The 25,865-nt window shown below is 37.6% G+C and overlaps 1 protein-coding gene across 1 annotated transcript in view; it reads left to right on the top strand.

Moving 5' to 3' along the window:
- Window positions 1–22,181, top strand: part of CEP95 (centrosomal protein 95) — a 32,233-nt gene extending 10,052 nt beyond the window's left edge. The window contains exons 7-22 of the mRNA XM_044003688.1: window positions 1,267–1,374; window positions 2,266–2,480; window positions 2,620–2,683; window positions 4,123–4,181; window positions 4,402–4,520; window positions 4,717–4,843; window positions 7,404–7,518; window positions 9,203–9,291; window positions 14,370–14,462; window positions 15,242–15,392; window positions 16,131–16,300; window positions 16,437–16,511; window positions 18,234–18,386; window positions 20,832–20,978; window positions 21,140–21,211; window positions 21,793–22,181. Of these exons, the coding sequence (XP_043859623.1) occupies window positions 1,267–1,374; window positions 2,266–2,480; window positions 2,620–2,683; window positions 4,123–4,181; window positions 4,402–4,520; window positions 4,717–4,843; window positions 7,404–7,518; window positions 9,203–9,291; window positions 14,370–14,462; window positions 15,242–15,392; window positions 16,131–16,300; window positions 16,437–16,511; window positions 18,234–18,386; window positions 20,832–20,978; window positions 21,140–21,211; window positions 21,793–21,969 (1,934 nt within the window). The 3' untranslated portion in view covers window positions 21,970–22,181. The remainder of the gene's footprint in view (window positions 1–1,266; window positions 1,375–2,265; window positions 2,481–2,619; window positions 2,684–4,122; window positions 4,182–4,401; window positions 4,521–4,716; window positions 4,844–7,403; window positions 7,519–9,202; window positions 9,292–14,369; window positions 14,463–15,241; window positions 15,393–16,130; window positions 16,301–16,436; window positions 16,512–18,233; window positions 18,387–20,831; window positions 20,979–21,139; window positions 21,212–21,792) is intronic.
- The last annotated feature ends 3,684 nt before the right edge of the window (window positions 22,182–25,865 follow it).

Here is a 25,865-nt window from a genome sequence, read left to right as displayed (position 1 = left end):
AGCTGGGGTCAGAGGTCATCTGGTCCAACCCCCTTATTTAGATTAGTGACTTGTCATAGTTGCCATATGGGCAATAAGTAACGGGGTAGGGCTTCAAACTATGCTCTTTCCACTGTATGGTGATGCTTTTCAGGTTGGAATGACATATAGATTAGCCTCTGTGTTGCCCCCTCACTTCATTCCTTAGAGACCTAGATCAAATAAGAGATGAGACACTATGGGTTAAAATTTTGAGTCTTAGTGTCTAGTATTATACCCTCCCAGGTACATGATTCCTTGATTCTAAGTCACTGATAGTAAAAAGTTACTTTTGTATTAAGGAAACAGTGCAAATAAACACACATGCCTGTAAATTAACCCCGAAAGAGCAGTTAAAAATGCAGAGTGCTTCAAAGCATGTGTGACTCCCAAAGAAATGTTTATTTTTTAAGATGAGATTTTAGAGTAAGATTTTTACATGAGTTATATACAGAAGCATTATCATAACTACATTTCATTTGGAGAGCAGATTTAAGGAGCAGCAGTGGAAATGAAGAGTTTGTTAGAAAGTTATAAGATAAAGGTTTTGAAAAGGAAGAGAGTCTTATGGGCTGACCTGTTACTGTTTCAGATGGCTATTTGAAAACTCAGATAACTTTATTATCCAGATTCACAGAAATAAAATTTTGACAGGCAGTACATTTTTAGGAATCAGTAACTGTTGAAGATTAACTATGATTGTGGCCTGGACCAGGGATGTATATAATAGTAACAACTTCTAAAAGCCCATAATGTCTTAGTGAAACAATCTTTAATGAAGGTCAATAAGATATGAAAGTCAGTTCATTAGTTTTCTTTGTATAAAACTGTCTGTTTAGGGGCAGCTAGGTGGCACAGTGGATAGAGCACTGGCCCTGGAGTCAGGAGGACCTGAGTTCAAATCCGGCCTTAGACACTTAACACTTACTAGCTGTGTGACCCTGGGCAAGTCACTTAACCCCGATTGCCTCACCAAAAAAAAAAAAAAAACCTGTCTGTTTAGGTATGATATTTGTATTATTCCTAGCTTTCTAAACTGCCATACTGCCTGGCAAAGCCAACCTTGCAAACTTATTTTGCCATGTAAGTATACTGAAATTATTAAACCAAGCTGACAGACAACCTCCTGAAAATGTTCTTCATTTAAGGTTCTTTCCCTCTCATATAGAAAGCAGCTCTTGGTTTCTACTTTGATGACAGAATCTCTTAAGAATTATAAACTTACATGTTTGTAATTAATCATTCTAGGAGTTGAAGAATCACAGAATGAAAAGGATTCAACCTTCCAAGGAACCAAGGCTGAGGAAGATTTTGTGAACTCTACCTCATGTTACTCTAATTACATGGCAGATAATAGTGAGTAGACATATTGTAACGATTGGAATGATGCCACCTGCTGGAGACTTACTGTAGAAAAGCTGTGCCATGAGGTGAACGTCTCTGAGGGCAAGACCATGCGTCTTTTCTTTGGCGTCAGGAAGTGACATTTGCTGGTGGGAGGAAGAAGGGGGGAGCCTGGCGCTCTGACTCGGGCGCTTTTCCTGGGGACTCTGGCGGAGAGTGGAGCTAGAAATGCGCTCTCCCTTTAATAGACAGATGAATGTAGGCCTTTCTCTCTCTTTCTCTTTACCAAATTCTTATTCTCCTTAATAAATGCTTAAAAGCCTAACTCTTGCTAAAGCTTACAATTTATTGGCGACCACTTATTAGATATTTTAGATAGCTTAGCTAGAATTTTAGCTTTATCAATATTAAGTCCTTAAGTTCAGACTGTGATAACTGATTGCCTTCCTAATTCAGGCTCATGTGTTTGAAAAACAGTACAGAGGTTTTCTAAAAGTCTAACCTAATATTTTCCCTTGGTTTCACATACCCAATACTTCTTGTAAATACTTGTTCTTAATTTTAGTTCTAATTTCAGCCTCAGTTCCCCCTTCAGTGGACTGCATGGTATGGAATCATATGTTGTATAGAATTGTATTTTTATCTTCTAATTTGATGTTATTTCGAGTGGTAATTTTCAAACAGTTATTAAATTTAAGTACAATTACTTGAAAATATTCATATTCATTAATTAATCAGTGCCCTATGTTGTATTTTTGTGTCACATATATTAGTTATGTTAAAATCACTTTATACATTCTTTTGACTGTGTTTTCTTTTGTACATGTATACTGGTCCTTCCTTCACCAATGCTTTGTTCAGGTAGTTGATATATATGAACCATTTTTCAATGATTTTCTTAAGAATTAGCTGCATCTGTTGAGTCTACAGACGTCTCTTCCAAGAGTCTGACTCCAAATGCTAAGAAATTGGGTGAGCCCATTCGTTCAGCTATTCCTTTGCAGCCACCATACCATCCTCTTGAGCCTCCAGCACCCTGCCCAATAGGAAGAGAATACTTTCATTCAAGTCAGTATCCCTCAGCCTTAAATGATGATGAAAAGCATGAAAGACCTATGGTAAGTAAGAAAGCTGCCTTTTCTTTTAATTGACTAAAAAAAAGTATGTGAATATTTAAGATAGTCTATTGAGATTGAACCTTCACTGATCTTTTTCTGAAATGTTGGTCTTGGTCTTAATTTCTTCTTCGACCTTCAGTTTACAGGGTCATTTGATCCATTTTCAGAACGGATTCATGGTTCAGAGTCCTATTTCACATCAGGTAAGAACCAGAGCTCTCAAAATTCCTTTTTCATTAGAAATTGATTATGGAAAAACTTATATTTTTGGCTTTGCCTCATTGTTTTCAATGAAAGTTTATAAAGTAAATCACTCTTTGGAGCCAGGTTTACATAGGTCGAAAAACCAATATGCACTGTCCTTTGCTTACAGTCCAATAAAGGATAAAACGTACACATATAAGTATTATATGGGGTAGAACATGAATAGGAATAATCTGTACAATGCTTTAAGAACATTTGAGAGGAAAAATCACTTTCACAAGGAGAACAAAGAAAGACTTCCTTGGAAGATATGGGACCTGAGATAAACCTGGAAGACAAAGAGGATTTCACTAAGGGGAAATGTGGAAGAAGGAAGTCCTAGGCATAAAGGAAAGATGCCCTACACTAAACTATGGAGGCAGAAGATGGCAGAATGAAGATTACAAAATAAAGTAGTCCATTTTAGTTGGAATATAGAATGCATGAAAGAGAACAGAGTGTAATAAGCCTGGAGGGGTAAGTTGGAGCTAGATTGTTTTGGAGGGTCTCATCTTACAAAATTAAGAACTTTGCATATTATTTTACAGGCAATGGGGAGCCACTAAAAGATCCCAGAACTAGACATTAGGATAATGATTTTGGCAGCTGTGTGGTGATGGGTTGGAGAACAGAGAGACTAAAGAAAGGAAGAGTAGGTAGGAAAATCTAACAACAGAGGTCTTGAATAAATTTGAGAGACTATAAAGGTAGGACTTGTCCACTAATTAAAATGTGGAGGGAGGAAGTCATCATCAAAGATGACACTGAGGCTTTGAGCATTGGTACTGAGAGTATGTTTAAATACCGCTAATACATGTAGGGATGTGGGAAAGATGAGGCAGATTTTAGGGGAAGATGAATTCAGTTTATGGCATACTGAGTTTGAGTTTCTGTCAGGACATCCAGAATGAAGATAACTAGCAGGCATGTGGAAATTTAGGAGTAGAGTAATTGGAATAATTCAGGGCTAAAGATAAAAGATTTGAGAATCACCTGCATAAAGGTAATCATTGAAGCCTTAGGAACAATTAAGAGTATAGACAGAAAGAGGAAACCTCAAGGATAGTGCTGTGCAGTTTCTTCATTTTGTAAAAATGTTTGTAACTTCAAAAAATTTTTTTTCCTTATTTCATTTGGTTACCTTTCCTAAGCAGTTTACAACATGGGGATGTGACGTTTAAAGTTAGCTGTTTTACTGTCTGATAGCCATGGGGAGGGAGGAAATGCAATTCGATTGACACATTTGCCTGTTAATTTTTAATTTGCCTTTTAATTATCAAAGGCCTGTAAATATAAACGCTATTGAATCAGAAAATCTGTGATTAGATAAAATACTATCAATCCGATCTCATAGTTGAGCATCATAAATCTTATACAATATTTGTCATTTTATGTCCAGTTGGAGATACATTGACACCTGAAACAACGAACACACAGGATCAGAGCTGCAGCGTGAAGGTAGTTGAATGTTTGGAAATGTAGTTAATTTCTATAAATTTTGCTAAAATGGCTTTTAAAAAATCTCTCAAGGTAGTAGTGTGAAGAGACTTGATTTGCTATGTATGATTCTTTACCTCCCACTAGGAGGAGAACACTGCAAAAGATAACACCTTTAAGTTCTTAAGAATAGTATCTGTGTATCTGCAATTTTTCAGTTAACTACTTCTATTTCTATTAGTGCCTCAATAGTGCTGATAAGCTTTCCCCAACTTCTCACTTGTCTGAAGAAACTAAGCTGTCAACGTCCCAGTCTTACTTATACAGCCCTGGGATGCAAAGGCTTCTCAAAAGAATAAGGTAATGTCTTTTCTGAGGGTTTGTACATTTATTAATGGAGGGGCCTCTGGACTTGAAGAATCAAGGAAATATTAACTGAATTAAGCCTTTTAAAGCAATATGCCACCTTAAAAATTCTGATAGTTACCTGTTGAAGTGCTGTAAGTGCGTCACTTAAGTGACATCACTTAACCATTTTGATTATATTTTATAACAGATCAGAAAGCTGTGATCTAGCCCCTGATGAGCTACCTCTGCACCAAGGACCAAGTCATAGGTTGACTGAGCAAGAATTGCACTCAATGTCAGAGAAACTTTCTCACCAACTTGATGAGCTAGATTTAGTAAGTCTTTTGTCCTCGGTACACAGACTACCATTTAAATGAGCATTTCAGGTTTTTGGTCTCAAGGCTGGGGAAGGGATTTCTCTCCCAACTCCAACATTAAAAATGGAATCTTGTGGGCAGCTAGGTGGCACAGTGGATAGAGCACCGGCCCTGGAGTCAGGAGGACCTGAGTTCAAATTTGGCCTCAGACACTTGACACTTACTAGCTCTGTGACCTTGGGCAAGTCACTTAACCCCAATTGCCTCACCAAAAAAGAAAAAAAATGGAATCTTGCATCAGAGTAATGAAATTAGGACTGTTTGCACATGTTACCTACATGTTCTCTCCCCTGTTAGACTTGTGAACTCCTTGAGAGCAGAGATTGTTATTTTGTTTGGTTTTTGTCTTTTTGTTTTGGGGGTGGGTTTTTTTAAGTATCCCTAGTGTTTAGCACCCACTTGATACTTAGTAGGTTCTTAATTAATGCTGTTGACTCACTGACTAGAACAATGCAAACAAGAAAGCAATCAAAGCTACAAACTGATTTTATTATGATAAAGCTAGTCTTCAAAGAATATATAGAGGATACCTCTTTAACTTCTTTTACAGAGGTCAGGGCCCATAGGAATGGAATGTTGCAGCTGTAACAGATTTTTTTGATATGTGTTTATGTTGCTAAATGTTTCCCTCTTTTAGATTCTTTGTTTTGGGGCATGGCTTTCTGGAAAAAAAGAGGGAGGGATAAATTGGGAAATGAAATTGACATAAAAATTAAAATTCAATAAAATTCTATCTTAATTTTTTTTAATGAGCATTTCAGTTTGGTTTTAAATGCAGATTTTAGGCTAGGAGCCATGACTTTAAGAAACAAATTTTGTCCTAATTATCAATTGTGAAAGTGCTCTTTATGAGCTAAACTATTAAAAAAGAATATGACACACCTAAAAATTACTTCATCTGTTCTCTCATATGGCATGGTAAATGTTGGTATAGATTAAACTTTTTAAAAAATATGCTCTATATAGACAATAAATGACTAGCAGTAAACATTTAAATCAAAACTTGGAATATCCTCAAATAGACCCCTATGAGTACCCTCTCAGTTCCCCTCAAACCTAAATAATGTACTAGAACAACACAGAGTACTCATTCATACATATATTTGTACAATAGAATGGTCTATTGTTAGTCTGATTTCATTGAAAGAAGATGTTCAAATTGCCCTAATTTAAAAATTAAATATACATAAGCCACTTTGGCCAGTTATTTCTCAGTCAGCTTTACTGGATCATCATTCATTCTCCCCCCCCCCCCAACTGAGTATACACCAAACCTCTGTCCTAGGCCCTTTTCTATTTTTTTTTTCTCTGTGCTTATGTCATTTGGTGACTTGATCAGCCCCCATGGGTTTAATTATTTCTATGACACTGATTCCCAGATCTGTGTATCTGATCCTGGTTTCTCAAGATCTCGAGTCTTCTATCACCAACTGCCTATTGGATATTTCAAAATGGGAATCCTGTAGGCATCACAACTTGTCCAAAGCAGGACTTCCCCCAAAATCCACCCCTCTTCTGTAATTTTCCCTTTTTTTGTCAAGTGTACCACCCAAACTTTCAGATACTTTGATTCATTAACCTTGATGTCATCCTTGATTCTTTATTCTTATTAACCCCTTATAGCCAGTCATTTGGCAACTCTTACAGTTCCTATCTCCACAGCATTTTTTTCATAGTCTTCTCTCTACCCATACAGCCACAACCCTAGTTTGGACTCTCATCCCCTCTTGCATGGACTATTGCAACAGTTTTCTAATTGGTGTTCTAGCCTCAAGGTTACCTTCTCTCCAATTCATCACCCTCACAGCCAACAAAGTCATTTTCCTAAAGCACAAATCTGCCCTGCCACCTTCCTTCCTTAAGGAACTCCAGTGCTTCTTGTTACCTCTGAAATCAAATATAAACTTCTGTTTGGCATTTAAAGCACTTCAAATCCTAGCCCAATCCTACCTTTCCAGCCCCAAATACATAATACTTTACTTTCTCTGCTCTACAATCTGGCCAAATTAGGATTTTTTGTGTACCTGAAATGCATTCTACTGTTTTTGTGCTTTTGCTCACCTTTACCTATTCCTGGAATGCACTTCCACCTCATTGCTTCCTTTTAGAAGCCTTGGTTGCTTTCATGATTCAGTTAAGCACCATCTTCTACATAAGGCTTTTCCTGGTCCCTCTGGCTGCTAGTGTCTTCCACATTCCTATCTTGTATCTATGTGTTTTGTATATACTGACATGTGCATCTTGTCTTCCCCCATTAAAATGTAAACTCCTTTAAGAAAAAGACTTTTACTTTTATCTTTGTATCCTTAGGGCCTGCTACAATGTCTGGAAGATAGTAAGCATGTAGTAAATGGTTGTTGATTGAACCTGTGAATATTTTATACTTGTTTTTATTTCCTAAATATCCGTGTCATTTACTAAAAACTTTATAAAGATTTACTTCTGTTTATTCCAACTTTTTTCATTTCTGTTTTAATAATGTTGAATTAAAGATACTAAAAAAGAATTCTTTCATTAGATGTTAAGAAATGCCCTGAGCTCAAAGACTAAAGACCAAGAAGAGATTAGAGATGGTGATGTATCTTTTCAGAACAGTGACAGTATCAACGAACAACTAAAGAAGTCTCCCCCAGGTAATCATTCTTGCCAGCTAAGTTCTGGAATGACAGTATTGTCCAATCTTCAATGATTTTCATCAAATTTGAAATGGTTCCATACTGTTCACATCTAATTTCTTCATTATATTTTCTCCTAGTTTTATTCCTCTTTCATATGAAAGTAGTGTACCAGTCTTATGAGATAATCTGTTTGTTTATTACAGATTTCATACCCAATGTATGTTCTTTACCTTGCCTACACTGCCTTCTTTCTTCCTCTTGGCTGATTTTTGCCTTTCACTTTCAAAAGCTGATTCAACTTAGTCTTCTTGTATTAACTTTTTTTTTTTTTTTGGCGGGGCAATGGGGTTTAAGTGACTTGCCCAGGGTCACACAGCTAGTAAGTGTTAAGTGTCTGAGGCTAGATTTGAACTCAGGTACTCCTGAATCCAGGGCCAGCGCTTTAACCACTGTGCCATCTAGCTTCCCCCTTAATTTATTCTTATCATTCCTTTTTACCATATTCCTCAATTGAATGTATACTGGCATTCCAATTTCAGAAACAAAAAGTAGACAATCATAAAATGGATTTTCCCCATAGGAACAGTAATTAGGAAGTATATCCTCTGCTTAAGGACAGACATCAAACACACACACAGATGTTGAGAAAGCAAACAATGGACAAAAACCTTGTAATTATTTAAAATAATAAAATTATAATCTGAGTCATATAAAATATGTACAAAAGTACACACTGATGTTACATGAGATCACATTAAGTATTTAATTGATGTCATTTTTTGCCTTCCTAGTCTCTTTTTTTTGGTGAGGCAATTGGGGTTAAGTGACTTGCCCAGGGTCACACAGCTAGTAAGTGTTAAGTGTCTGAGGTCGGATTTGAACTCAGGTATTCCTGAATCCAGGGCCGGTGCTCTATCCACTGCGCCATCTAGCTGCCCCCCCCCCCCTAGTCTCTTTTAAGGGAAAAATAAACTAAGATCTTTTCTTCCCATTTCCATGTACCATGCATTAAAAATCATTTTGGTAACCCAGTTCCACTGTATATAGATTTGAGGGTTCCTTTTAAAAAATACTTTGCTATTCCACACTTTCACCACAGGATGGCTTGCTAGTGAATAAATAAATGCACAAATGAGCAGAAGTAAAGGCTTTGAAAAGCATCCTATAGGAAACTGACAAAAGCCAATGATATAAATGTTATTTTTCAAGTGTTCAGATCTTTCTGAGAAGGATGCATTTACTATTTCTGCCTTTCTACATTTGACTATGATGTTTTTGTGTCCTAATACATGGTCAATTTTTGAAAATGTCAGATCTTTCTAAGGGTATGTTTTTCCTCCTTAACCAGATAAGAAACTTCTGGAAATCCTAGTGCCCATTTTTATTTTTCTCTTTTGCCTTCTACACTGAGGTCAGAGTTCTTCATACGTTAGGAACTATGTAAACAAGTGTAAACTGAGTATATAATAGAAGATTAGGGTCCAATTTATTAATCCATTTTTTACTTTCCTTGAAACAGATGGCTTGGCATTCTAATGACATTTCTGGTTATAAGAGCTTATTCTACATGGTTATAGGAGCTTATTGTACATATCTATATTATCACAATTCTTGGTCATAGTAGGAAACCATATATACCCCAATTGCTTCCTCCATCCTTGAAGAAAAAGTTTAGGTCATGTTTCTTTATCACTTACAGGGCTAATTAAGAATGGCAGACAGTTCCAAGTGGGGAAATTACAAAGACAAATACAGAATGAATCAGATCTGCGACGGTTCCGAGCAAAGGTAAATGATAGCCACACATTTTGGTATTAGAGAAGAAGTTCTGGTTGGTATCTTTACTTTATATATTTTACACCTGACTTCTTTATACTTGTACTTTATACTTAAAGGTATTATACAACTTTGTTAAGTTATTAAGTGCCTTCTGTATGCGCAGCACCGTTAAGTAATAAAAAAATAAGTACTTGGCATAACACTTGCATTCATAGAACTTAATAATCCTTTGGGAAGTTAACACTTATACACATGAAACAATTAGAAAATAATACATGACATAATATAATAGATTACAAATGTGTGGAGCCCATACAATACTGTCTATGAGAGATCAGAAAGAGATCGTTTTTTGGATTAGAATATCAGGAAAGTTTCATGAATGAAATATAACTTAAACTAGGTCTTTAATTTCTGTTCAGTTCACACATTTATTATGTCTTTGTTCACACACTGTATGAGGTCCTGAGGGAGATACAAAGTTAGGTCTTATAGTCTAACAAAGAAAGAATAAATCCATTTTGGAGTGAGGAAAACATATTTCGACAGAGATTGGACATGAACAGAATTGGCAAAGATACAGAACTAAGGAAGAACAGTGTGTTAGGGTAATTTTTAAAAAATAACATCCTACACCATACAAAAGATGGCAAACATAGGTAAATGCAAAAATGAATAGTTTGATTGAACCCCCACTGTATTTGCATTTCAAAGTAAAATAAGTAATTTGTGGAGGTGTGGAGAGGATATTTGGGACTTTGTGATAGAATAGGAAAGTTAAATGATGCTGTACTATTAAAAGTTCTTGAGAGAAGTGACATAATGAAAGAGGTATTTGAGGAAGATTAGTATTCTGACCTTGCATATAACATGTTCTAAGATTTGGTAAGACACAGGTTGGGCAGATAAGGTAGAGCATTCTTTTTAGTAGCAATATATTTGGGAGATGATTAGAGGAATCTGGACTAGGTTAATAGAAGTAAAGGAAGAAAGGGAGAGTTCTGGTTTGGAAAGAAAAATGGACAGTCATTGATAGGATTGACTCATCCCTTTAATTCCATTATCCAAAGATGATGCCAAGGTTTCTAATTTTGGTAACTAGAAAAGTGGTGGAAATGAGAACTTGGATGAGCTTAGACTGATGAGTTTAGGTTTTGCACAAAGTATTAAGATAGAGTTCTTTAAAAGACTGAAACTTACAGGGCAGCTAGGTGGCGCAGTAGATAAAGCACTGGCCCTGGATTCAAGAGGACCTGAGTTCAAATCTGGCCTCAGACACTTGACAATAGCTGTGTGACCCCAGGCAAGTCACTTAACCCTCATTGCCCTGCAAAAAACAAAAACAACAAAAAACTGCAGCTTAAATAAAAGGTCAGGGTAGACATAGGTTTGAAAGTCATCAACATAATATATGTGACATAAGTAAATACTTTCCAGAGGAAAAAGTAAAAAAAGAACTGAACTTTGGCGATGCTTCCAGTTAGGAAGTGGGAAGAGAACAAAGAACCAATAAAGAAAAACAGAAAAGGAGAAAGATAATGTATCAAAAAATTAACTGATGAATGGGGTACAAGTTAGTGTGATTGGGAAAAATATTGGAAGCAGACCATTTGGAAGGCGTCAAATGCTACAGAGAGGTTAATCTCCTGAATTGAAAAATAGGTGACTAGTTTCTTCAGCAGAGAGGAGAAAGATAAAATAAATGTTGTGGAAGTAAATTTGATTAGATTTGGCAACAGATTGGATATGTGGGGTGAAAGAGAATGAATTGAGGAAAACTTGAAAGTTACAGGTCTGGTTAACTGGAAGGATGATGGTACCAGTGAAAGGAATAGGGCAGTTAGGAAGAAGGGATTAACATGGGTGAAAAGAGTAATGAATTGTTTTGAACAAGTTGAGTTGGAGATGTCTAGTAGGCTGCTGATGATATGGGGTAGGCTAGATCTCAAGGGAGAGACAAAGATAGGTCTAGGATTTTTTTACATAGAGACAGTTTAACCTGAGAGGGTGAGCAGTAGTGTTAAATGCCTGCTGAAAGATCAAGAAGGATAATAATTTAGAAAAGACCATGCCCCTAGCCATACCTGATCTCAAACTATATTATAAAGCAGTAATAATTAAAACGATCTGGTACTGGCTAAGAAATAAAGTGGTGGGATCAGTGGAATAGACTAGGTACACAGTACATTATAGTAAATTACCATAGTGATTTAGTGTTTGATAAACCCAAAGATCCAAGCTTTTGGGACAAAAACTGCTGGGGAAAAGTGGAAAACAGTATGAAAGAAACTGGGTATAGACCAACATCTCACACTGTATCAAGATAAAGTCAGGGGGGAAGGAGTGGAGGGAGGGAGAAAAATCTGAAATTGTAAAGCTTGTATAAACAAAGGTTGAGAACTATCTTTACATGTAACGGAAAAAAAAATACTTTGTTAATTAAAAAAAAAAGATAAGGTCAAAATGGCCACATGTTTTGTACCCATGATCTGTAGGGTGATACCATAAGCAAATTATGAGGGCATGTAATAGTTTACCTGTCAGATTTATGGACAAGGGAAGAATTTAGGACCAAAACAGATATTGAGAGTATTACAAAACATAAAATGGATAATTTTGATTATATAAAATTAAGTTTTGGGGCAGCTAGGTGGCGCAGTGGATAAAGCACTGGCTCTGGATTCAGGAGGACCTGAGTTCAAATCTGGCCTCAGACACTTGACACTTACTAGCTATGTGACCCTGGGCAAGTCACTTAACCCTCATTGCCCAAAACCCAAAAAAAAACCCAAATAAATAAAAATTAAGTTTTTACAGAAACAAAACTAATGCAACCAAAATTAGGAGGAAAACAGGAAAAACAAGTATCTCTGATAAAGTCCTTGTTTCTCAAATATATAGAAAACTAAGTCAAATTTATAAGACTATAAGTCATTCCCCAATTGATGAAAGGTCAAAGGATATGAATAGGCAGAAGAAATCAAAGCTATCTATAGTCTTATAAAAATGCTCTAAATCAATATTGATTAGAGAAATACAAATTAAAATTACTCTGAGGTACCCCCTCATACCCATCAGATTGGCTAATATGACAGAAAAGGAAAATGATTAATGTTGATGGGGATGTGGGAAAACTAGAACACTAATGTACAATTGGTGGAATTGTGAACTGATCCAACCATAGCTATTGAACTATGCATAACCTCTGACCAAGCAATACCAGTCCTAGGTCTATATGCCAAAGGGATACCCAAAAAAAGTTGAGGCTGGGGGAGAAACTATTTGTACAAAAATATTTATAGCAGCTCTTTTTGTGGTGGCTAAGAATTGGAAATTGTGGGGATGCCCATCAGTTAGGGAATGGCTGAACAAGTTGTGATATATGATTGTGATGGAATATTATTGTGCTTTGAGAAATGATGAGCAGGATGACCAGAAAAATCTCAAAAAACATGAACTAATACAAAGTAAAATAAGCACAACCAGGAGAACGTTATATACAGTAACAGCAGTAACAACTGTGAATGTGCTATTCTCAGCAATCCAGTGATCCCAATGTGGTAAAAATTATTTGTGGTAAAGATATAACTCAACATCTGATACAGGCTCCTGCCCGGAAACTCTACCCAGCGAAACTTCAACAGCATCGCAGATGGATGGGACTGACTTAGCTTCTCCAATGTCTCCATGAACCAGCAAGAGCCAAATGTCTATGAAGCTTCGCTGGGTAGAGTCTCTGGGCAGGGGCCTGTGTCAGATGTTGAGTTGTATCTTTACCACAAATAATTTTTACCACACCAAACAATCCCAAAGGACTCATGATAAAAAATACTATCCACCTCCAGAGAAAGAACTGATGTCATCTGAATAGAGACTAACATATTCATTCTTCCTTCCTTCCAGTTTTCTTATACAGAACAGACCAATATGGAAACGTTTTACATGATTGTGTATATATAACATGTATCAGATTGCTTACCATCTCAAAGAAGGAGGGAAAAATAGAATTTGGAACTCAAAACTTTAAAAAAAAAAAATGAGTGTTTTTAAAAAGGGAAAAAAAGGTCATGCCCTTTTCTTTGTGTGTTTTTTAAGGCTGTCATCTTTTCTTGGACTCTTCTTTGCTCCTTTTACCTGTTAAATTCCTTGTCATCCCTTAAAATGCATTTTAAATGCTATTTTCTCCATGAAGCTTTCTCTGATTACCCTCCTCCCAACACACACACACACACACACACACACACACACACACCCTCTCCCACCTCCAGAACCAGCAATCACTTTTGTTTCATATTTCTCCAGTGTATTTTGTTTGAGGTAGAAAAAGATTTGAGCCAATTGCAGAGTTGGGATTAAATTTAGATTACCTAGGGAGAGAATAAAAGAAAAAAGCCTTGAAATACACTCATATTTGAGGGGCAGTGGATAGGTTGAGGAGCTCAAAGGGAAGACAGAAGAATGATCAGAGAAATAAGAGAACCACTGCATTCTCCTACCATGGATGAAGGTAAAGAATTAGAAATTGAGGGAATGCCCATCAGTTAGGGAATGGCTGAACCAGCTGTGGTATGTGAATGTAATGAAATACCATTGTGCTATAAGAAATGATGAGCAGGAAGATATCAGAAAAATCTGGAAAGACTTGGGTGGATTGATGCTCAGTGAAGTGAATGGAACCAGAGAACATTGTACACAGTATAACAGTATCATGAATGAAGGTATTAATAAAGTCAACAGTGTAAAATGCCACAAAAGGATCAGATACAGTATCAGACTGTCTCCCCTGGAGGGATACATATTGAGAATATGGAAAGCTGCTTGTTTGCATAGGGTCTCATTAGTATTGAATAAACCCTCTCAACCCCCCCCTTTTTTTTTTTTTAGTGAGGCAATTGGGGTTAAGTGACTTGCCCAGGGTCACACGGCTAGTAAATGTTAAGTGTCTGAGGCTGGATTTGAACTCAGGTACTCCTGACTCCAGGGCCAGTGCTCTATCCACTGCGCCATCTAGCTGCCCCCTAACCCTTTTTTTTTTAATTAAGTTGACTAGCATGTCTAAGATCTTGGGATCTTCACTTTTTCTCTAGGTGTTAGCTGATGCATTTGAAAAGCAGTTGCATAGAAGTGAAATTCAAGAAGGAAGTGGACTTCTGATCCCGAATGAAGACCAGGAAGTAACAGTAGGCTGATTTTCAGTTGGGATAATTTGACTATAATATGAGCATACATTGGACCAGGCTGTATAGTGCAACAAAAGAAACATTGGAATTGGAGTCTCAGAAGACCTGAGTTTAGGTCTTGGCTTTTCCATTTATGGTTGTACAATCCTTGATAAGTCATTTAATCTTTCTAAGTCTCCTGCACAACACAGAGTTGTGGTGGGAAAAGCACTATGTAAGGCACAAAAATATTTTGTCAGTGTGACTTAACACTGACAAGAACAAATGGGTTTTGAAAAGAGAAGAAAAAATCATTTCCAAGAATAGATTAATTACTAGCTCTTTAGGGAAAAGATTTTTCTTCTAACACACCTATTCTGCCTGAGCTACTAAGACACGGATAGAAGATTGGTATAGTCCCTATTCTTCTTGAACTTTGCCAGTTAAAAGACTTTATTCTTCCCAGTGGTCATTGGGAAGGTTTTAATACTTAATGGCTGTGTGATCATGAGCTAGGCCTGTAAAATGGGACTAAAGATAACTGGCAGAACCCATGCAACAGTATTATAATGGGGAAAGCATTTTGTAAATGTTAATGTGCTATGTAAGTGTCATTATTTCCATTATATTGTAGCCTCACCAAATATTTCAAAACTACTATTAGTTATCTGAGGGGAGCCCATTTTGTAGGGACTGATTGGTAGGGTTTAATATTATGCAAAAAAAGTACCATATGTTAATTCTCTGTCTACTTAAAAGTTACCCTGTCCCATCATACCTGTTTTCTATTTGCTTCTAAGGAACAGGAATACAAAGAAAATATCCATCAGAGACCTCCAAGAACTTATCAGCCGATGAAAGTTTATTCTAAAAAAACTGTACCTTGGAATCTCAAACGCAGCCAGTGGATTCCAAGAGGGAGCATCACAAAGACAAAGAAAGGAGTTCCATGTAAGGACCGTAAACTTGTATTTGTTGAAAACTTGCATCCTTTGAAAGTGTACAGGAAACCCCACAAGTTCAAGAGTGAAACCAGCATAGCAGTCAGCTGAAGATTTTTTTCCCCTCTTTTTATCATTCATATGTTGAATTACGTAGTGGGAGGGAATATTCTTAAATGATAGAGCAGGAATCCTGATAAACTGGGACCAAGACCATGACTCATTGCTCTGTTATCTCTCTGAATTTGGACTCAGATACTTTTGTTTACCCTAGACCACACTTGGGTTCTAGAAAACTAGCGAAGCAAGAAGGAAACCCCCAAGCAATCTGCCAGTTTCCCTGGCCAGGATTCTACCAGGAGCTTCTGCCTCTGTTTCAACTTCCAATGACAGGGAAAACTGCCTGCCATAGGGGTAGCCAGAATACTCTTTGTTCCAAAGAGTTAAAGCTCGGGTTTTATTCCCATAGTTATAAAATAGGGTAGACTTAGGAATTCTTAGTTAGTGCCCGTGCTTCTTTGTGTAGCTCCAAAAATGAGGGGGGAGCTGAAAACAGCCTCTACCACAACAATCCAGCTGTCACTAATAGGGACAAGGTAACGTTAGGGGTGAAGCAGATACTAATAAAGTGATGTGCCTTAACCTACAAGAGACATCACTAAAATGGAAGTGGGGATTACAGCAGTTAGAAAATGTTATTCACTGTGCCAGACTTCATGCTCCCATCGCATTTGTCTTCATATTTCAGTGAAAATAAAGGATGACAATCTTTTGCCCATGCTTCTGGAAGAGTTTCCATACCTTCATATTTCTGGCCAAACACTAGGGAAAATGTGGAAACAACAGCTCTTTCAAACTGAACAACTGAGAAAGGTGACATCTGGAGTGGAACAATCAAAGAAGAAATTCCAGTTCAAAGTGAGTTTCAAGCATAAAGGTTTTTCTTTTTTAAACTAAAAGGCCAAGTAATGCAGGCAATAAATTCTACAAAATAGCCTGAGGAGAGCATGTACTGAGGTTAAAATCCATTTCTTTATTTCCATTTAATTTCTAGATTGAAGAAGCATTAAGAAGACATGATCTCCTTTCTGACATTGTTAAGAAAGAACATGAGCATAATAAGAGACTGGTAAGTTAGGGGGAAATATTCACTTGCCAGGGCATGTTGTTTGTAAAAGAATGCATTAGACATTCTGCTTATTTGTATCTGCTATACATGGATACAGATTTATTGTCATAATTTGTGGAACTGTTACAAAGCAAATTACATTATTCTTCCCATCCCTTACCTCTATCCCCTCATGCTACTAGAAGAGAGAGGCTTAAGCAAAACAGAAGAAACATATGGTTCCTAAGTCCTGTCCACATCTAGAGATTAGTCACAATTTAGAGTAGCTAGGAAGTTAGATGGCACAGTGGGTAAGAATGCTGAATTTCAAGGTAGGAAGGAGTACCTTAGTTTGAATCCTTACACAGACATTTGCTAGCTATGAAATCCTGGGCAAATCATTTAACCTGACCTCTGTCTGCCTCAGTTCCCTCAGCTGTAAAATGAGGGTAATATGGTAACATATATACAGACCTTTTCAGTGCTATATAAATGTTGGTTGTTACTAAATAGTACAAGGGTAACAGACTGCAGAAGGTAGAGCTCTTCAACACCTATTTTGCTTCCATCTTTTTTAGCAAGGAAGAATCTCTTCATACTGGAAATGTTAGGGTAATCCTGGTGGAGAGGGAACTCAAACCTGAGATTGGTATAGAAATAGTATAAAGGCATTTAGTTGCTTAAAGGGGAATCCATAGTTCTAGGCACAGATTATTTCCAGGATATTAAAATAGAACTTAAAGATGAAAACTGTGATGGCCATTACTAAGAAATCATGTCAACTAAGAGAGGTGCCAGAAAACAGGAGACAAGCAGAATTATCCCTATTTGCAAAAAAGGAACTGGTGGGGTCTCAAAAGTATAGACCTATAAGTCTAGCAAAAATCTAGGTTGTTGAACAAGGGATTTATTAACATTTAAAAAGGAATATAGTTGGGCAGCTAGGTGGCTCAGTGGATAAAGCACCCACCCTGGATTCAGGAGTACCTGAGTTCCAATCCGACCTCAGACACTTGACACTTACTAGCTGTGTGACCTGACCCTGGGCAAGTCACTTAACCCCCATTGCCCTGCAAAAAAAAAAAAAAGTAATATAGTTTGATATATCAAGTCAAAGTTGGTACGTATCCTAATTTCAGAAAAGAATTTGGATTAAGTTTGTGAAATATGGGCTAAGCCTGCTCTTGAGTTGTAGAAACAATCTTATAGTAAGGTGTAGTGGCCAGAATATAGTCACCCCTTGCTGGTCAGATGAAATATTGTTATCATTTCTCAGTGTTGACATTTCAGAAAACACATCAACCCATTTGAGTGCCATGTTGAGAGGAGTGCAGCCAGGATGGTACAGGGTCTGAAAACCATTTCGTAAGAGCAAAAATAAAAGGCACATGAGTTGCTTAGCCTAGAGAAGATAAGGCATGAGGGGCAGAAGTTATAGATAAGCAGTTTTCAATTTAGTATATGGAAGAATTTAAATGATTAGAGTAGACCAAAACCAGAACAGTGGTTATGGATGAATTCTTTTCATTGAGAACAGTGATTTCTGTATTGAGTGAAAAGTTGGAAGAAACGTTGGTTGGACTCTAAGATTTAGTGAAATAGCATCTCTCAAATGATTATCAGGTTAAAGATAAACATATAGATACAATACAAAGTAGAAGAAAAGTAGCAGAAAGTAGGAAATGTTTGGAAATTTTGGAACCTCCCCCAAAAAGTAACCCTATGATTTTTTTTTCTCCTTAGCAAGATTTTAAGGAACGAGTGTGTAGGCAGAAGTCAGCTCAGATGAAGATAAAAGAGAGACGACAGCAAATCATTCGAGCCAAAAAATACTATGAGGACTACAGAGTTCAATTACATGCAAAAATGATAAGAGCACGGACACGTGAAGAAGTGGTAAATAAAACACTACTTTAATTCTCAAAAAAATTCTTAATCTACAATGATATATTAGTTGAAGGAAGGCTACTGTTTGACTCTACCTTTTGGAAGACACTCTGTTTATGCCCAGTGATATAAATATGTGTGTGTGTAGAAAATCCAGGTAAGTCATTGTTAACCTTCCATTCATAGAAACTTACTCATAAAATAAGAACACCAAAGTACTTGGTATACTTTAAGAGTATACCTCTAAAGCTGAATGAAGATCAGGCTATTTCACTGCCCAGCTTTGCTCAAAAATCTACCTTTCAATTTTTTTTTCCTCTGTAGTGTTATCTTACAATCCCCAGTTGACTATTACTATTTCACAGTTTATTTGGAGTATAAATATTGTGTACTTTATAGGTAGTTAAAAGGTAAAAGATCACAAAGAGAGAATTGAGATTTCAGTTTGACTTTATTAGTTTAGAAATAGTTCATTATGACTGTCCAAAGATTTCAAAGCTTATTGTAATAGCAAGAGCCACTTCTTCAGGATTCTAGCACCTTTTAGCCATCAAATGAGCTGGGCTAGCAGTGTGGTATAGTAAACAGTACTAGATTTAAAGTAAGAGGACCTGGGTTAAAATACTAGCTTTAATACTTGGCTGACAACAGATTTAAGTGATATTACCTTTCTGGTCTTTGCTCTCCTCATCTGTAAAGTGAGGGAGTTGTATCAGCTGATCTAAGATTACTTCTAGCTAGAAATCCCCATATCTTCTAAATGCTTTAGCGGGGTTTTTCTCTTGTCACCTACATGATGAAAAGAGAAAATCACCTGTATTGTAAAGACAGATACACTATATTTTACAAAGTTCTGGTAATATCCTATAGTTCTTATTAGCCATGAACAATGATCTTAGTTATAAGAGGCAGCATGGTAGTTTTCAAACATAACCATAGTGAACACTGGCCTTGAAGTCAGGAAAGACATGGATTTGAATTCCACCTTGCACATTCCTACCTGGGTAACAGCTTCCTCACCTGTAAAATGAGGATAATAACAAGTGTCCCCTTCACAGAGTTGTTTGTAAAACATGTGAAGGGCATTATAAATGTCAAAGTTCCACTAACATTAATAGCTAATATTCATGTCTTTTTATCATCTAAATTGGCACTCCGTCTCATCTAATCCTGTAAGTATAGTCAGCTCTAATTAGCTCGTTTCCATCTTTTTTTAAAATTAAGTTTTTATTACTGTATTTCATGGGTTTTTTTAAATATCACCAGTTTTCCACCATATTCCTTACTCCTTTCCCCCTGCCAGAGAGCTATCCCATGTAACAAATAGTATTTTTTGAGACCCCCCCCCCCAAAAAAAAATCAGCACAACTAAGCATTGGGAAAGTCTGAGAAAATGTGCAGTGTGCAATACTTATAGACCTCCCACCTCTGCAAAGGAATGAGGTGAGGTACCTTCTCATATCTCCTCTTTTAAGCCATCCTTGTTTGTTCCTTATATTTTTGCAATACTCATTTCTGATTGTTTTGGGCATATGGTGGTTCTTTCTGTTTACATTGTTGTAGTTATTGTGTATATCATTTTCTTGGCTCTGTTCACTTCTCCTGAATCAGTATATAGTATATTTCTCCATGCTTTTATATTTATCACATTAATCATTTCTTACAGCCAGTGATATTCCATTACATTCATATGCCACAATTTGGGCATCTACTTTGTTTGCAGTTCTTTGTTATCACAAAAAGTTCTGCAACTTTCTTTAAACGAATTTGTAGTTTTCATGATCAGCCAACCAGCTAAGAGTTATTCTTAAGGGGGCAACTAGGTGACACAGTGGATAAAGCATCAGCCCTGGATTCAGGAGGACCTGAGTTCAAATCCGGCCTCAGACACTTGATACTAGCTGTGTGATCCTGGGCAAGTCACTTAACCCTCATTGCCCCCCACCCTCCCAAAAAAAATGAGTTATTCTTAAGCAGAAAGATGCTGCTCTTTGGTTAATATGTAAAAATCGTTTTTTCACACTGCTAAATGGGAGATGAGTGAGCCTATGTGCAATCATTTGCCAAATAACCTGCTAACTTAGCCTGTGTTCCCAAGAAATGTACTTAGAATTAAATTGGCATTCTTTCTGATCTGCATTTCACAAGATCTTCCCTGCAAGAGTGGCTACTTGTAAAGATGGTCATAGTGGGAACTGTGGAAGATAGTACTTTATAAATAGCAGCTTGGTGAGTTAGGAGGAACAAGTTCAAATCCTAACTTAGAAACACAATAGCTATGTAACCCTGATTACAAGTCACTCTTCATCTCTAAAAGGAAAATAATAATAGTATCTACTCACAGGGTTGTCGTATGGATAAAATGAGACTAGTATATGTAAAGTGCTATATTAATGTTAGGTATTACTGTTATTTTCAAATTAAATTCTTTTCTTAATAAATTTATCTTTACAGATATTTAAGAACCTTTTCAGAGAAGGTTTGGAAATTCAAAAGCTAAGATTGCAAGAACTGAGAAACTACGCTAAAGACAGGCGGGAAGAACAAAAGAGACTGCATGAGAATGAACTGCAATCATTGGAGAACTATTATAAAGACCAGGTACCATCACTGTTAAGTGCTTTGCAAATAGCACAATATACTATAACCCTCTTATGAGACAGTACTTGACCACAACCTGAAACAGTTCCTTCTAAAATAGCAACCAATGAATCTCAAGTGTGAGGATGATTAAATACAGGCTGTTTCTTCCTTCTAAACAGTTTGCAATGCTGGCAGAAGCTGTATCACAGGAACGTCAAGAAATCCAAATGAGAGAGAAAGCCCAAACAAAGGTAATTAACAAGCTAAGTTATACACACTTTGCTGTAAAGGAGTGAAAATGAGACCATTATCCATGCTAAAGTGGAATGGAGGAAATAGTCCATATTCACATATCCCATTTAAAGTCATGTTTTAACCCTATCTATTGTTCTTACTGTTCATAAATGGGGCAGCTAGGTGGTGGTTCAGTGGATAGAGCACTGGCCCTGAAGTTGGGAGGACCTGAGTCCAAAACCCACCTTGACATTTAATAGCTGTGCGACTCTAGCAAGTCACTTAACCCCAATTGCCTTAAACACCCAGGGCCATCTCCAGTCTTCCTTGCCACTGGACCCAGATGGCTTTGGAGGAGAGAGTCAGGTGGTGACCTTGCACAGCCCTCCCTCACTTAAATCTAGTTCACTGCAGGTCATGACATCACCCTGATGTCATGGTCCTCTTCCAGAATGAAGGACAAACAACTGTTAGTAAGTAGCAAACCATCTGGGTTTCTTTGCATTCTTTGCCCTCCTTTGCCAGTGTATCTAATGATGCAGATGGTTTGGATGAAAGCAGATGTACCTGAAACACCATGATTTGAATTCTCTTTCAGACATTACATAAAATGAAAAGGGAATTGAGATCCAAGATGGAGCAAGAAATTCAACAGTTGCAGACCATGATAATTAAAAATGATGATGACCTCTTCTTTCGGGAAGTGGAAGCTGAGCGCCTTAAAGCTCGGCTTCAGATAGCTTCATTTCAGTACAGCAGGGGCCATTTCTTTTGAATTAAAGAGCCAACTATAAAAACAGGTTTTTATTTTACTTGAAAAAAATAATGTGTGTGTTTGTGTTGAACCTGAGCCTGCTGAATGATGAGAATGATTGAAACAAAGATTACAAATTCATAGGTAATCAACTTTTAAACAACCTTAATTAAACACTGAATGTAATTGGTTTAATCTTCTAGACATTTCTAATAAAACATTTTTAAATGCTCCTTAAAGCCTCTTTACTCCTAACGTACAACAATTTATATAAAAGCAGTTGCTTCAACACAGATTGCTGTGAAACCATCAAAGTTTTACTTAAGCACCTATATTCTTAGCCCTAGGAGATAACTACTCAAGAAGCAGGACGACATTAGTAAACAGAGCCACTCTTGGAGCCAAGAAGACCTAGGATCAAGTCCTGCAAGGGCCACACAAGTGACTCTAGGCAAGTCACTTAGCATACCAGTACTCAAGGCAACTCTGTAAGACTAAATTACAGGGGCAGCTAGGTGGCGCATTGGATAGAACACCGGCCCTGGAGTCAGGAGGACCTGAGTTCAAATCCGGCCTCAGACACTTAACACTTACTAGCTGTGTGACCCTGGGCAAGTCACTTAACCCCAACTGCCTCACACACACAAAAAAAAGCTCAGCACTCCTTTTATAATTAATGTCCTATGAATTCAAAGGAAAGATCATTAAGATCTTAAAAAGACAGCCTACTAATGAAAGAGGTAGTCTTGTAGAATGGGTACAATTTGGATAGGAGGAATATTCCAAATAAACAATATGACAGTAAAGAGTCAACTCAGTTAAGCAGTCTCTAGGTAATTTAAATTTTTTAACTCACACTCAGCATTCAGGAGTAAGGGACTGATAGTACTGTTGTAATTCTACCCTAGTCAGACCATTATGAAATATTATGGTCACCACATTTTAGGAAGAACATTGATAAAATAGAAAGTGCCCAGAGGAAGAGAACCAAGATGGTATAAAGGCCTTGAGTTTGTTAGTCTACAAGCATTTATAAAGCACAAATTAGTGGGAAAGGGGAAATCGAAAGCATCCAGAAAAGCTTCTGGCAGAAGGTTGGGCCTTCAGCCAAGTCTTAAGGGAAATTAAGAAGCAGAGGTGAAGAGGGAAAGCATTCTAGACCATGAAGTTACGATCAGGAAAAAGTTGCAAAGTTGAGACATCTGAATGTCATGTTTAAGAAACAGCAAGTAGGCTAGTATAATTGGATCATAAAGTGTAAGAAGACTGGAAAGATGGGAAAAGGCCAATTTGTTTATTTTTATTTTCAGTTTCACATTCTCTTCCGTACCCAATGAGAAGGCAAGATAGACAATACTCATTATACATATGAAGTCATGCAAAACATTTCCACAATAGCCATGATTGGGGGAGGAAAGGAGAAAAAGGAAAAAAAATACTACAGTCCATCAGTTCTCTGTCTAGAAGTAGACAGCATTTTTATCATGAATCCCTAGAAATTTTTGTAGATTGTTGTATTAATCAGAGTTGCTAAGTCAAAGTTGATTATTGTAATACCGCTTTTACTGTGTATGTTTTACCCTGGTTCTGCCTACTTCTTTTTATATCAGTTTATACAAGTCTTCCCAGGTTTTTCTGAAATTCTCCCCTTTGTTTCTTCAAGTATAATAGAATACTGTCACATTCAAATACCACTGCTTGTTCAGGTATTCCCCAATTAATGGATATCTGGTTTCCAATTCTTTGCTTCTATAAACATTTTGTACATATTGCTCTTCTTTTCTCGGATCTCCCATGGGGAATAGATCTCAGCAATGTTGCTGGGGACAACGTTTTTATAATCCTTTGGGCATAGTTACAAATTGTTCTCCAAAATGGTTGGTCATAATAAGCCTCTTACATGCAACCTGAAGTAGGAGTTGATACTGAGGTTCTCTCTGTACTGCTACCTACTCAGTATCTTGCTCTCTGTAACTTCCCCTGGATGGTGCAAAAAGGGTTATAGAGTGTACCTTAGAGATGGGTGAAGGACCTTAGGGCCTGGCCCTGTACAGTTTGTTTGTTTTCTTTTTTGTTGTTGTTTTTCCTCTACGGTTTTACTAGCACTTCCATGGACTAGCCATCAGTTGCTTTCCCACTGAGAGCAGTATTTGCCCAAGCCACAATTGTTGTAACCTCCAGCTCAAATTTCACCAGTTGTTTAGCCTACACTTATATGGTTGTGTGGGGAGGGAGACTCATTGCTAATATCTGAAGTCATTCAGCTGAACTTCTAGCAGAAAGCAGGATCCCACAGCTCTGGAGACAGATTCAGCTTAAGGTGTTGCAGGCCTTGGAAGGAGGGAATTGAGGAAGCATAAATCCATGCAAATGCACTTCCTTGTGGAACTTCATGCTCTCCAGTGCGGATCCCCATCAGGGTACTAGATGAATAGGAGATCCATCTTTACAAGGCCAGTGTGGTGGTGTTCAGTCGTGTTTTCAGTTGTATCCAACTCTTCGTGACCTAAGTTGGGGTTTTCTTGGCGGAGATACTGGAGTGGTTTGCCATTTCCTTATCCAGCTCGCTTTACAGATGAGGAAATGGAGGCAAACAAGGCTAAATTAATATGCCCAGGGTCACCCAACTAGTAAGTATCTGAGGTTAGATTTGAACTCAGGAAGATGAATCTTCCTGACTCCAGGCCCAGTGATCTATCCTCTGCCCTTCCCAATGTAGATGCTCTAATAAATTTGGTTGACTGTAAAACTATTCTCAGAGAACTCCCTCAGCCTTGCCAATTAGTTGTGAAAGACTGCTTAGCACTGATTCCATTAGACCATTGCCTCAAGAGCCATTGTTCCTGTCACTCATCAAGTTTCTAGGTGGCTCACTCAAGGAGTTACTCTTCTGGGGGCAGTGATGAGAAGCCTGTGGGGCTTTTCTGGTGGGAATTTCCCAATCTCTCTGCCAAGCAAGTCCAGCCTGCCCTCCAGTTTGACAGCTCTGATGTTAGCAGGAATTGTTATCTTTGGGTCAGATCACAACAAAGGTACCTGGCTGGGGTCCCCCTCAGTGCTTGCCTCACCAGGAGGGAACTTTTTCTTTTGTATTTTAGCTGTCCCTCAGCTTTCATTGCATGGCTCTTCCTGAAAGCTTATGCTTTAATTGCTGAATAATGCTGTTTACTTTCAGTCTTATTATACCTGCAGTCCAACTTACGTTACATGTGACAGCCCCCTCTTGCATCCATTGAGCATATCCTTCCACCTGAGTGGGGATCTGGTCCCTGTTCCATAGATAGAATTGTTCAAATGTGATCTGGAGGGCTCTTGTGACAATGGGCTATGTGGTATCCATCAATCATCCCTCTCCCCCCATATTTGCAGGGCTCTTCACTCAACTCAAAATATAAATGATCATCTCAACCCAAGCTGGGCAATTACACCAAATGTTGGAGATAGCCCTAATGCTAGCACTTAGTTCCAGTTTGACACTGGTTCAAAATAAGGCACTCAGTGAATCACTGAACAGTTAACAAAAGGTTTTCTTTGCCCTAACATAGCAAGGATATGCAACTAGGATACGGTAGCACTCACTCTAGACAGACACCTCTCCTCTTTCCTTGTCTCCATATGAAGTGCATCGGGTCATCCTGACAGATTATAGTGCAGGACATGGTGGCAACAAGGTTGTCTTCAGAAATCCAAGTCTGAGAGGCCCAAGTCTGCTAGTGGCTGCCTGGGATTTTTTTATGCTTTTAGGTTACCAGGAAATTGAGGCCAATCAATCAATTCTAGAAGACAGGTTGATCTCCTTTAAGGGAAAGCTAATCCCTAAGACTGAGAAAAGAGGAGCGGACTGGGTGGGAGAAAAAAGCTGTGAAAAGCTGGTGGTTAGCCTATCCCAGATCCTGGCTAGACAGAGTGGGCTAGTT

The sequence above is a fragment of the Dromiciops gliroides genome, chromosome 4, assembly GCF_019393635.1.
Source record: "Dromiciops gliroides isolate mDroGli1 chromosome 4, mDroGli1.pri, whole genome shotgun sequence".
NCBI lineage: Eukaryota > Metazoa > Chordata > Mammalia > Microbiotheria > Microbiotheriidae > Dromiciops > Dromiciops gliroides.
Note: the sequence above shows the minus strand (reverse complement) of the source record. Positions and strands in the feature narration are given on the sequence as shown.